Source organism: Acartia tonsa, chromosome 13 (assembly GCF_053477335.1).
Source record: "Acartia tonsa isolate MP-2025a chromosome 13, ASM5347733v1, whole genome shotgun sequence".
Taxonomy (NCBI): domain Eukaryota; kingdom Metazoa; phylum Arthropoda; class Copepoda; order Calanoida; family Acartiidae; genus Acartia; species Acartia tonsa.
Window position 1 is genome coordinate 33240273 of NC_137272.1, and position 12593 is coordinate 33252865.

Sequence of the window (12593 nt, forward strand, 5' to 3'; positions counted from 1 at the left end):
TAAAATTTTCATGGATAAGAAATCTATGAAAATTTTTACAAAAAATCCACAAAATTTATTGAATAAAACAGCTGAAGTTGGAAAATCCTCGAAGAAATAGTAGTCCTTCAACAATTGACTGAGGTTTACTTGGACTGATCAGCTCAGATATCATCCCAGATTCCCGTGCTGCCGCGGATGTTGTCAGCTGTGTCTCTCCTCGATCTGGCCACAGATAAGTTTAATTAAGATCTCTGTAGACTGTAAAGTACCTCATCAATTACCTCATACGGGGATGCTGTCCATCACACACAAATACCAGGCCCAAATTATATACCCTGAATAACTAAGAGGAGCCAAATGTCTCCTTTTTTATCCAAACACTAAGGGTATTCGGTTAAGTAACACCCATCAGACCACCAACTTTTTGATTGCACGACCTTAGTGATTTGTCAGAGATGTTCATGGTAATTATTTGGCCAGTTTTGGGCCAAGGCATTCCCCCTACACTAACTATAAATGTCGCGCACTTAGTATAGTAGCAGAAGAGAAACCATTTTTTACGTCTTTAGTTGTGAGGCGTTGTTAAGCCGAGATTCTAACCTCCCCAATGAAGAGTCGTGGTAATATCTCTGTAACATGATTCTCTAAAGTTAGGATATGGTACCCACCAAGAATCATGGAAGTTTAAATTATATTGTCCTATTCCATTAGCTATGATTCTATAATGTTGGAATTTTACCTAACAAGGATCATGGGAGTTTAACTTTAAATTATCATTCATTGCCCTATTCCAGAAAAGTGTAACAACTGCATAAATAAAAATATCTGCCATTCCTTGTTTTTGCACTGGCTTCGCCCTTAGCCAATCTTCTTCTTGCCTGGCCCTTTCTTTCTTTTCTCTCTATGCTTGCTTTCACTCGGGCTTTTACAATCTAAAAGGGTAAATCCTATTGTATAAAGTAAAAAGCTTTATGTGTCTGTAGGGAAGGATCTCTCTAACTGCTGAACCGTTATGGTTCTCCTTTACAGTGATGCTTCTGTAGTTCCAGGGAAGGTTTACATATTTTTGTGTGTGCGAATGGGGCGTTTGTCCATATTTAGGTATGGAGACCGCTCTTCTATGAGTACTACTAAAACCTAATTTTAATGCAATACACATAGACATTCTCATCGTCGGTTCGCTTGTTTAGAATGCTTAACCCTCTATTCCCACAAGTATAATACGAATTTGGTTGAGCTGGTGGAAGCTCAACAAAAGACCCACGCGAAGTATTATGTTGCTTTAACCTAAGAATAAATGGTTGGTTTTGATATTCGATCAGAATCATATAAGTATATTAAGTATTAAGGAAGGAAAACGTTTTTATAAAGTGTATTTATATCACAAGTGCATAAGTTAAGTATGGAAATATTTACAGGATAAGTGTTAAAATTATAAGTAGAGTAGGACAGAAATATGCCCTAAGTCCCAAGCAGTGAATTGTGCTAAGTGTTAGAGTTCTAACATAAGGCCTGAGCTCAATTCATGCTAAGTACTAAGGGGCTTAAATTTAAACTACAATGCATGCCAAACAACTAAGTCATTACCTTTTAAAGCCAGAAAGAGAAGTTGATGGTAGGAGAGTTAGTAAATAACTGAATAAATTCAAGAGGTACATGCTATAACATTAGCTCTGGACCAGGATTTTAGTGTTTGTCTGTGCAATTAAATATCTGTGTGTTAATATGTGACGTAAATCAGGCATGGTTGTAGGCATACATATATGTACTGGTTGTTTATATGATTACATTAACTATAAACATAATATCTTTAATAAACATATACTATTAGCAAATCACATACAGATTACCATGAATAGGCTGTCGTTACCCGTATATGGTGTCATATAGGTAGAGACAGGCCTATGAATGCATAAATTGATACAAATAATGCCTTGGGCCTAGCTAAAGTAATTGTGTCTTGCCCCTGAGTGCTACTAGTTAATTGCAGGGCACGTGTCAATCAAAGGTTCATAATATGATCTATAAAGTGTTGATTTTATATCAAGCATAGATAGATAGTTGTGGATGCGAAGCATTTCTGTAAAAGTCTCATATGTACGTTCAAAGAATTTGAAAATTGAGGATCGCATCTCCAATGGGGGTAAGTTGTTAAAAAAGAAAAAAGAGAAAAAGAAAAAGTTTAGTAGTCCCAGTATATAGGCATATATAATAAACTATAATGTATTCCAAGCTAAGTTAAATACGCTTTCCATTAAGAAAGTATGCTTTGCGTATTTTCATAGCTGGGTATACAAGATGATAAACCTCCCAAATAGAATACATTCTTTTCTTGAGGGGTTTAGTTTTATCTAACATTGTCACATCAATAAATGTTTTTGCGTTGGTTGTTCTGGATAGTTCAGCTTCTTCTGATGATGAACTAGGTGGTGAAGTGCTCTCGTTCGAAGTGTAGGTTGAGGTTGGGGGTGAGGTAGATATGTAGCCAAGGGCGTCCACTTGTGCTACCTCGTTTCCATTCTCGTCCAAGGTGATTGAGTGATTTTCCAGGTCATAGTAGAGTTAGTTGAGGTCATTGGTAGAGAGGGACAGTGTGCTGCTGGAGTTAGTGTCACTATCGGTCTCCACTCTACTATCTTCTCTGGTAGTCAGGGCTGTATTTAACAAGAAATTCCTGATGGTGATGGACAGGTTCTCTGAGAATCCATTGTACTCTGGTGTGGTGATGATGTTGTTGTTCTCGTCTATAGTGTCAAGGTGTTGACAGGAACACAACCGCAATCCGTCCAAGGTAGGGTGGTGGTAGGGCTCCAATACTCCATGATCATCTAGGTTATCTCCAGGCTGGTCCATGGTAGATCCTAAAAAGAGTTAGTGCGCGTGCTCCATCCGGTTCCTTGGGGTATCCTGGCTATGGTAATCTAAACAAAAGAAGTTTTAATAATCTTTTATTAATCCTTTCATCCCTGGGATATTCTAGAAATTCTTTCGTTACAGATAGACCTATAATGGATTGGTTAGTTATTTCTATTTCTGTTAAATATAACTGTTTCCTGAATATAAACAATATTTTATATAAAATGTATAAGTACAATTAGTATTTACATATCGTATTATTTTCTTTGGTTACATTACTCGTATGTATGTAAAAATATAAGATTTTACTAACAATAGTTGCTAACCCTTTGTTTGTATATTTTGTATATGTACATATGGTTTATACCATTGTTGGCATTAGCTGTATTTATGTTATTTTTAACATGAATAAATTTTAATCATTTTAAAGACTAATATCTTACATTACGTCGCTATCAAGTGTACCTTTTAGACTTAATATCTACAAAATATATCGTTCGACGTCCGTAGTTAAATTTTACGTAACAATAAGTTGTCAACCCTTTGTTTATGTTTGGGCGGTCAAAAGTGATAGGGGTTGGATTTGAGCGAGGTTATAAAAAGCTGGCGGCCCAGTAATTATGCTCATTTATATAATAATTGTCTTTGCGAGCGGAGCTTGTGTTCGAGTGTTTAATTTTACCGCTAAATTCCAAGAGAGTTTATATAAAAGTGATAAAATATAGTAACCTGTTTGTTTTATATGAATGTTTTTATGTTATAGATTGTTGATATGCCCATTATTGCATTCGTTAGCCGCTATTTAAGACTCAAGAATCTTATTTTCTTCGTCGATAAGGCCTTTATCACTGTATTTTTAAACGAAAGTGGGTTAGAAGCAATATGGGTACATCTTCGATATATGACAATTTTGTTTTATATAATATTTGTAGTTTTGATAGGACATATCTGAGTCATCAGGTAAATTGACGTGCCTTGTTTTGTTTACGTTTTCCGTTTGCAAAAGTTAAATTCGTTCATCGTAAACAAAACTTATATTGACCCAGATATGTTCCATCATTCTATTCGTTTTAACTTTTGATTACAGCGTTCCCCTTTTATAATCAAAACTTATTGAGTCCTGATTCAAATCTTCTAAAACAATTTTACTATAGGTTTTAAAATAAGATTTTCTTCTTACTTAATTCAATTATAATGACGCTAATTGATAGGTTATTTACATTACGAGTAACTCAACCATATAAAAAAATGATCGCTTACAAAAATTATATTTAGCTAGCTTTATCGAAAGTGTTTTTAAAACATCATTGAAGATATTCAGATTTAGCTAGTATATAAGCTTTTTTTTTTTTTTTTTATTGCTTAATACATCATAATGAATATGTTTTTGATAGCTCAGCGACAGCTATTTTTTTTGCATTGAATCATGTAAAATTAATTACATACTCTTTAACTTAATTGAATCTAATAAAACAAAGTTTTAATGTTTGAATAGCTTAACGATAGCTATTTTTAAGCGTTGAATCATGTAAGATTAATTACATATTCTTTAACTTAAAGAATTTTACTTTTAGATGATAAATCAAAGTTTAATGGTTAGGAGGTTCAACCATAGTTGCTTAAAATACAAAAAAAAAAACATTCGTGTGTACAGTCTTTTTCATAAAATTAACTTTTCTATATTGCCTTTCAGAATCACTAGTCCTCTATTTTAAATTTACATTCGCTCATAATGTATGTGCCTGACAGCCTGGACGCGCATCAGAATATTAAGGAAAGATTCGAGGAATCAATGAGGGCGGCTGCGGCCACTCTTGCCAATTCCTCGTTTCTTGAAAACTCCTTAGACGACTCGAGTTCAGTGTACAGCGACCAGTCTGGGATGCCAAGCCTTGCTGATGTCGATGACTATGGGAGTACAAGTACTGTAGAGTCCGAAAGGGATCAAGGGGAGATGTTTGGCAATGAGCATCTCTCACTGATGCTTAGTAGAACGATACAAATCATCTGGTCTCTCCTCAATTCGGTGATGCAGAACTCCTGCGGTGACATTGGTGACGATGTTGCCGGAGGTGATTCTGGGTCTGCCGAGTCGAGGAGAGACCAGAAGACGAGTCTGGACACATTCAACATGGATGGCTTAATTAACATGTTGTTGGGTTTAGGCTTGTTTTCATGTGCTCTCATAGTGGTCTTCTTCGGTGCTGTAGGGCTTGAGACTCTAACACATATTGACAACACCTCAGACAGGTCGCTGGCTCGCTGGATAAGAGATGTATGTACGCGCCTCCGAAACATAGGCGTCAGGACCATTGAGCTTCTTCACTGCAGTAACAGGACCAACAGGACTAGATCTGGGGCTATGTCGCCAACTGCGGAGCCGTCGGACACCATGTATGAAGCCGCGTCCTCTGAGATTGATGATATTCTGTCGGATACACAGGTGAGTTTTCTTCTGTTGTATATTTCTTTTTTTTTGTTTTGTATAATTTTTTTTCTAGCCACCCGTTTTGTCTAATAAAGCATCATGTTGTTGCAGGGTTGTTCTGTCCTATTCTCACTTCCTCAACGTTGACTTTCGGCTCTTCCATATATATCGCTCACCGTTTGTCGTCGTTTTATGTCGCCAGAGAAATCCGCTCGGTTACCGCAATTAAGTTGAGATACCAGTTAACATTTATTAAAATCTTAAGTAGCAACCTAACATTATTTTCCTCTGGGAAGGTTAAGAGTTTGCTCGTGCCGTACGTTTCTCATTGGGGGTTTAAATGTTAGATCAAGACTTTAATGTTTTCCTTTTGTTTTAGGCTCCCTCTGCTAGTCCATCGACTCCAGCAGAAGTAAGGTCCAGAATTGGCCTGTTTGCCGTACACTGTCTGTCTGCCACTGAGGATCGGGTTACTGGAAGAAATGTGCCTGCGGGCTTGGAAACCTCGACGGGAAGTCCTGGCTTCCGTCCGTTGATCGTTGATCAAACAGAGCGTTTACATGTAAGTATCCATGCTTTAGTTTTCTATTAATTTTCAGAAAGAGGCTGTATATTTGTACACGTATCTAGAGGTATTTGCAACTAAAATTCTTTTATTGGTAGAATATTAATCTTAAAATGTATGGTTGCATAAGCATTTTTGAACCGATCTAAGATTTTAATTCTAGTATAAAGTGGGTTGAATTGCTACCTAATCATATAGCTTTACAGGATTTTAGGCATTCTCATTTCCTGATTTTCCTAGACTCGTTGTTGGCGTTGGGATTAAACTAATAAGATCTATTATATTTTAGGCGACCAACTCCATCCCCCTGGCACAGTTTTACACCAATATGGGGAGGTGTAATCGAGTCAGTTCTGAGAGGACAGCTGAGGGATCCAGCGACAGCTCTTCCTTGAGCTCTATTATGTGCCTAAGTCGCATTGAATCTCCCTCTGCAGCTGATTTGTCTGTGGTAAGTTTGATAAGCTCTTATAATATTTCTTCGTTGCAAAAATTACGTAACTTAGACTAGGCTGTTTAGCTCAGATAGCTATGCTTTTAGACAATAACTTTACTTTAACTATGGTGTAATTTCTTCCTAATAGTTAATAGCAAGATTCTAGATAAAGTATTAGTAAAAATTGACTCACAAACATATATGGATTAGCGTTGATAAATTTTCTTGTGAATATTTATTAACATGATTGTCTAATAATGTCCCTTTTCTTAATTTTAGGATGCGGCCAGTTTAGTCCCACTGGTTGACGATATCGAGGACCCCGATCTCCCGCCCATTAGATTTAATGCGGTGACTGATGAGATCGAGTACCCCACTCCACTGCGGGTCCTCAGTTTAGAACGTTTGCGCCGCTCCATGCGTACTCCAACGCCTGCTATCTTGGAAGAGATAACATCAGCGGAGAGTAGCTTCAACTCAGCTACGCACTCCTCAGATAATAACAGGACAGAGGATTCCGGCGTTGAGGGAGTCCCTCGACGTCGGGGTCCCACGTTCCCTAGACGTACGCCGTAAAGTGGCGCTGTTAGCTTGGTTGAAAATATGACATACAAATTTTAAGACAATGACCAGTTTTAGACAACATGTGACTAAATTTACAGATTTTCTATTCTTATGTAACTAGTCAAAATAGTAATCACTATGAAGTAAAGACTTTTGTTATTAGACATTATGACTTTTTTATACTGTACAAAGCCAAACATTAATTTACACTTCTGCCATTATATTATGTATATATATGTTTAGTCTGTAAGGATATTTAGTATGTAAGGAAATGATTATAAGGTTGTATTTTCTTTATGCCCATAATTTAAAACTTCATTCAATTCTTAATTACTTTCTTCGTAAGCGAACTAATCCTTTTTCTTTCTCAATAGTATATTAACAACTGTAATTACAGCCTTATGTCGCAGTTTATTCATTCTTATTAGCTTGTAAGGGTCATGTATATATAGATATTTAATCGAACTCGCAACTCAGTACCTTTTCTCTAAATTTCATTTATATCCATCCCTGTGCATTAATCGTGAATTTTAATTGTGCTGTGATATAGAGAGGACTTGTAAATAGCATATATATTTTTTTTGTAGCCAATATCTAAGTAGACCGAAAGACTGACGTTTAGACAAAATCATTTACATACGCTTATTCAAGTATTTTTAAGAAAACTCATGTAAAGACTGTTTGTAACTCAAGTAATTAAAGTAATATCATTGATTGGATGATCTCATTAAGGAAGTTTTATTTAATTAGTAAGGCTTAGAATAAATAGCGTTTCCCTTTTAAATTTCAATACAATAGTCATAAAGTTTAAAGTCTCAAGGTAAAATGTTCTTATGTCCCTTTAGATTTAAAACTAAGTCTTATTTCCAACAAGTAGAGTTAAATGTTTGGCTCCCGTTAGCTTGTTATTAGGCTATGTGCTTTTTATATGTATAAATTCAACATTTATGTATAAACTCAACATTTAGCAATCTCGAAGTTTTATTATGTGCCATTATACAGCTTATGTCCAAATTATATTAACTAAGATGTTAAATTGTCAGAAAACTTCTTACTATCATAATGTTTTTCAAATACTGTAAAAATAAAAGTTTATGTTCTGTTTTCAAAATTGATTTAATTTTAAGTTTTCACCAAAGAAAAATATTTGTCAAAATTTTTATACCTTTCTAAAGATTATTTACTTTTGTTTAAATAAATATAGCAATTTTAAGTAGCGTATACACTGTTATTTACTGATTTAGTATTTGTTGTGTACAACTCCCGTTTACGTAGCTACTCTATAAGTATTATTGTCTGTTCCTTAATTTAGTTAGATACATAATTAAAGTTTATTTTTGCAAGGTGCTTAGTTTAGCTTACATTCACTTGGTTTATGATAACTTGTATAAATAACAAAATTTCTTGTTATGTTTTTTTTTGATATCTCTACTATGATTTATGCGATTAATTTTCTATCGTTTTCAATAATTACATAGAGATATATGAGAATATAAGTATTTTACATCAATACACATATGTACAAGAGGTTTTATCATATGTAAAACTTTTATATCGTTAGGATACGTCCGTACGTCTTTGTTTAGAAATCAGATTATAAGAATCAGTTGTAATCTAGTTTACTCTTCGTGGATAGTGGGGAGAGTACAATGTCCAGAAATAAGAAGGACTGTGTCTCTCAGATTCTCTATTTGGCGTGCTACTGCCCGTAATTCGTCTGTTATAGTCTGTCGGTTTCTATACTCTTGCTGTCTATACCGTATAACCAAACGGTTGTATGCGTCTCTATAAGTGTTTCTAAGTATACGACAATGCAAGTATCCTACAATACGACTAGGTTGGCTGATTCCACAACTAATTTTAAACGCTAACATTTCTTTAATCATCGTAAGCAAGTTATAACAATATTCTACTAGGTTTGCGAAGGTCTCATGTAGAATTCGTTGTGATCTAGGCATAGGCTTTCGGAATCTAGTTTGCATTTTATAACTTTTGTAAAATATTCTGTTAAGACTTACGTGTTATGTGATAACTGTAGTACTTCACAAGGTTGGTGATTTCCTCACTTGTGGATATGTTATAGTAAACTGACTCAATTTCAGGATAAAATTTAAGTTATCGTTATTGTTTACTACTACTAGAATTCTGAGTGGGCCTTTCCTGTCCGAAGTTATAATTAAAGTTTTTGACATATTTTTTGTATGTAGAGTGGTTATAGTTTCTAATAACTAATCAACTCATCACAATTCAAGGCGTATATATATAGGTTGCCTATTAGTGCTGTTATGTTTGTACACTTTATACAATTTGTATTAAATGTTTTAAATAGTTTTTGTGTATATGTCAGGGTGCATATTTAACATTTGTAACATTCGTATTTTTGTACAATCTGTATCAATCGTTTGACTCTGTTTGCCTATACAGAATCAAAACTCTCTATATGCAAATTTTTATGTAAGTGTTTTTGAAGGGATCGACTCTTTAGTCGACGTATATTGCATATAGTTGGTCTCCCCTGCTGAAGAGAAAAGATGTATATTTTACCACTGGATATATAACCTTGAGTGGGAAAATTTACATGAATATGATAACTTAGTTATCAGATTAGAATAACATATTATCATATTGTTCACAAGTTTACAGGGTAAATGGAAATGTAAATTATGGTTGTGAACTTGTGCCATTCCGAAATCTGACATGTCTATCATTTATTTTCCTAAGTCGTCGACCTCCGGTAATAAATACGGAATCGAGTGTCATGTCCTCGTCGGCACTTGAGTCCTCTATGTCCGAATCAGAATCTAATGGTTTCTTATTTTGTGACGCTTCTTTTCGTGTTTCTAAGGGTGAGTGTGCGCGTATTCCTGGTTGTGGATCTTTTGAATTAACCGGAAATATAAGCGGAAGTGTGTCATTTTTAACTAATGTGGCTATCTCTTGATTTGTGAGTTTATTATAAGGCTTTGTGATAATATCCCTTATTTCCTCTGGGAGGGTGTCAAAATGTTCGTCAATTGGCTTGAACTTTTTGATTTCGTTGAAAGAGTATTTAAATATTTCAGTCTTCTTGTCAGAAATTCTTTCAAGCGTGCAACTGTTAGGGCTTACATCTAAAACTCTATAGGGTGAAATATGATAGATAGGTCTAAGATTGGGGTTAACACCAGGTGTAATAGTGTTATTTCTAACCAAGACAAGATCTCCTATATCAAATTGTTTGTGTATGCGGGTTTTGTTAATATATTTTAGTCTTGCCTCCCTTCCCTTTTCAATAGCTTTTGCTGAAATGTCCAAGTTTTCTTGTATACCGTCTGAGAGGTCTTGCACATAAGCTTCTGTGCGTGTTATTTCAGGGTGATATTCATCCGGTTTTATTGCTCCAAAGAACAATTTAGACAGGGAGCTACGTGTCCCGAATAATAATTCCATGGGTGAAAATCCAGTTTTTGGTATTTTAGTGCAATTATATTGTCGGACTATTAACGGTAGTAGATATAACCATGAGGTTGTTGAGTCTTGCGCTAAAATTTTAATGATTGGCCATTTTATTACTTTGTTGCTAGCTTCCACCAATCCTTTAGAGGGTGAAAAGTACGCAGTAGAATACAAAACTCGGATGCCAATAGAAGCAAAGAATATCAAATTTTGCTTTTCTAAAAATGATTTTGCATTGTCACACAATATTTGTCTGGGGGAGAAATTAGGATAGAAATAAAACATGAATTTGTCTTTAAATTCACGGGATGTGAGTGATTTCATGGGATATGCAAGAATCATTCCTGTTAGTTGGCAGACTATAGTGAGGATATGATTATAACTACGATAGGGGGGTAAGGATTGTATGTAGTCAATACTTACACATTCAAAAGGTCTTGAAATTGTACTATAAGTTCCTACTTGTTCTAGTTTTGTAGATGAATTTTGAAGTTGACAATTTAAACAAGATCTAGTGTAATTTCTAACATATTTCTTAAGATTAGGGTGGAAGAAATTTTGCATATTTAAAAGCATTTTAATTTCTCCACTATGTACTAACAAAAGATGAGTATAGCATACTAATACTGGTAGTAGTTTGGTTGGGAGATAAACTTTTAAATCTCCTTTTATTTTTGTAAACAGAATCGTGTCTTTAAGTTCGTAGTTCTGTCTTTTATAAGTGTAGGTGTTTGATTTAGAGGTTAGACAACGTGTGTAAATATCAGAGTATTCCTCTTTTTGGTTTGCAATTATATTTTCTATGCTAATCCTTTCTTTTAGGATTTCCAAAGGTCTTAGTACTTTGCCTATAACTTTATGTTCTGCGGCAAGTGAATTTATGGTGATTTTGGGTTTTTGTTGCTTTGGCTGTGGGGGTTGTTCATCATAACCCAAATAGTCGGGGTTATCCATAATGAACTGTGTCCATTCTTCAATAGTCCAAACTTTATATTGGGGTAAGTTATCTTCAAACCCAGACTTAACAAATTTAGGTAGGGCTACCTTTTTAATGCTTGGTAAAGTAGCCTTATATGCCCTTGTTAAGAAATCTGCCAAATTGTCTTCTCCTCTCAAGAAAGACATTGTTAGCTTTGGTATTAGAGTTAACAGAGTGGTATTCCACCTTTTCAACTTATTAACGGCTGTTAATGCTTTAGGATTGAAGAGATAGTAAGCACACTTTGCGTCTGTTAACAAAGTACATTCACAGCTTGGACCTATTAGAGTTCTAAACGAGTTTGCTGCATAAATAATTCCTAGGATTTCAATGTCTATGATATGTAATCTTGACTCAGCAACGGTAATTTTCTTTGAGGTGTATGCGATAATTTCAAACATAGACGCTAAAGATTTTAAATTAAAGCTATTGGTTGATGAGACCAGTGCGGGTCTTACTATGTGTTGCTCTTTGTGTCCATATAGTAAAAATACAAAAGGGGGTTTTGTTTTGTCTGAACAGTGTTGAGTGACAGGTTTGGCACCCTCTATATTTGTGATGACTATCACAGGACGGTACATAGCTACACTAAGAGCTTCAAATATGAGTTGTTGCGGATCTAGATATACATATCCATGCTCTAGTTTGCGAATAAATTCTAAGAATTTATCCCTATCATTATTAAATACAAATTGAATATACTTTTGTCTCAACATCGTAGAGTGTATAATTTTTGATGCTCTTTGCAGGATAGTGGTCAAAGGTGTTTGAACTTTATTTAGTTCTAGAAGCAATTGTAAAGATATCCCGAGACTATTGTGTACAGTGTCTTCAGGATAGCCCAAAGTTTTACTAGCCAAATATTCAAACTCAGGTGGTCCATCTTCAGACATACGCTTCGCATAATCCTTAATGTTTTCACCTTCGTTCTGCAAAGGTAGGGGTAAAATTGGTAACCTATTATCATAAATAACATGGTGTACAGGGTCATCGAAGTTTAGCCCAGGGGGTAGGGTTTTAGCCTGTAATTCTGGTGTCACTATTTGCGCTAAGACTGCCGAATATGAGCCAGTTGAAGTGCCGGCTGCGTCTGATAAGATAATCTTAGGTGCCGATAAGTTAACTAATTTGCTAAAAATTGGTCCTGAAGCTAAAGCTTTCTTAATGTCTTCGAATGCTTGTCTTTGTTCTGGAGTTGGGACAAAAGTTTTACCTATTCTAGTAGAAGTAAGTGAAGTTAGAATATGTGTAGGAGCCATAATATCAAATCTTAAATGTTTATGCATACTTTGTAGTACTCCCATAAAAGATCTCATTATAGTAATATCAGTAGGCATGGGAATATTTA

At 35.1% G+C, this 12593-nt stretch overlaps 1 protein-coding gene across 1 annotated transcript in view; it reads right to left on the bottom strand.

Moving 5' to 3' along the window:
• Positions 1 to 15: 15 nt before the first annotated feature.
• Positions 16 to 12593, bottom strand: part of RIOK2 (RIO kinase 2) — a 36931-nt gene continuing 24353 nt past the window's right edge. The window contains exons 15-16 of the mRNA XM_080180548.1: positions 817 to 914; positions 16 to 204 (exon numbers count right to left, since the gene is read on the bottom strand). Of these exons, the coding sequence (XP_080036674.1) occupies positions 144 to 204; positions 817 to 914 (159 nt within the window). The 3' untranslated portion in view covers positions 16 to 143. The remainder of the gene's footprint in view (positions 205 to 816; positions 915 to 12593) is intronic.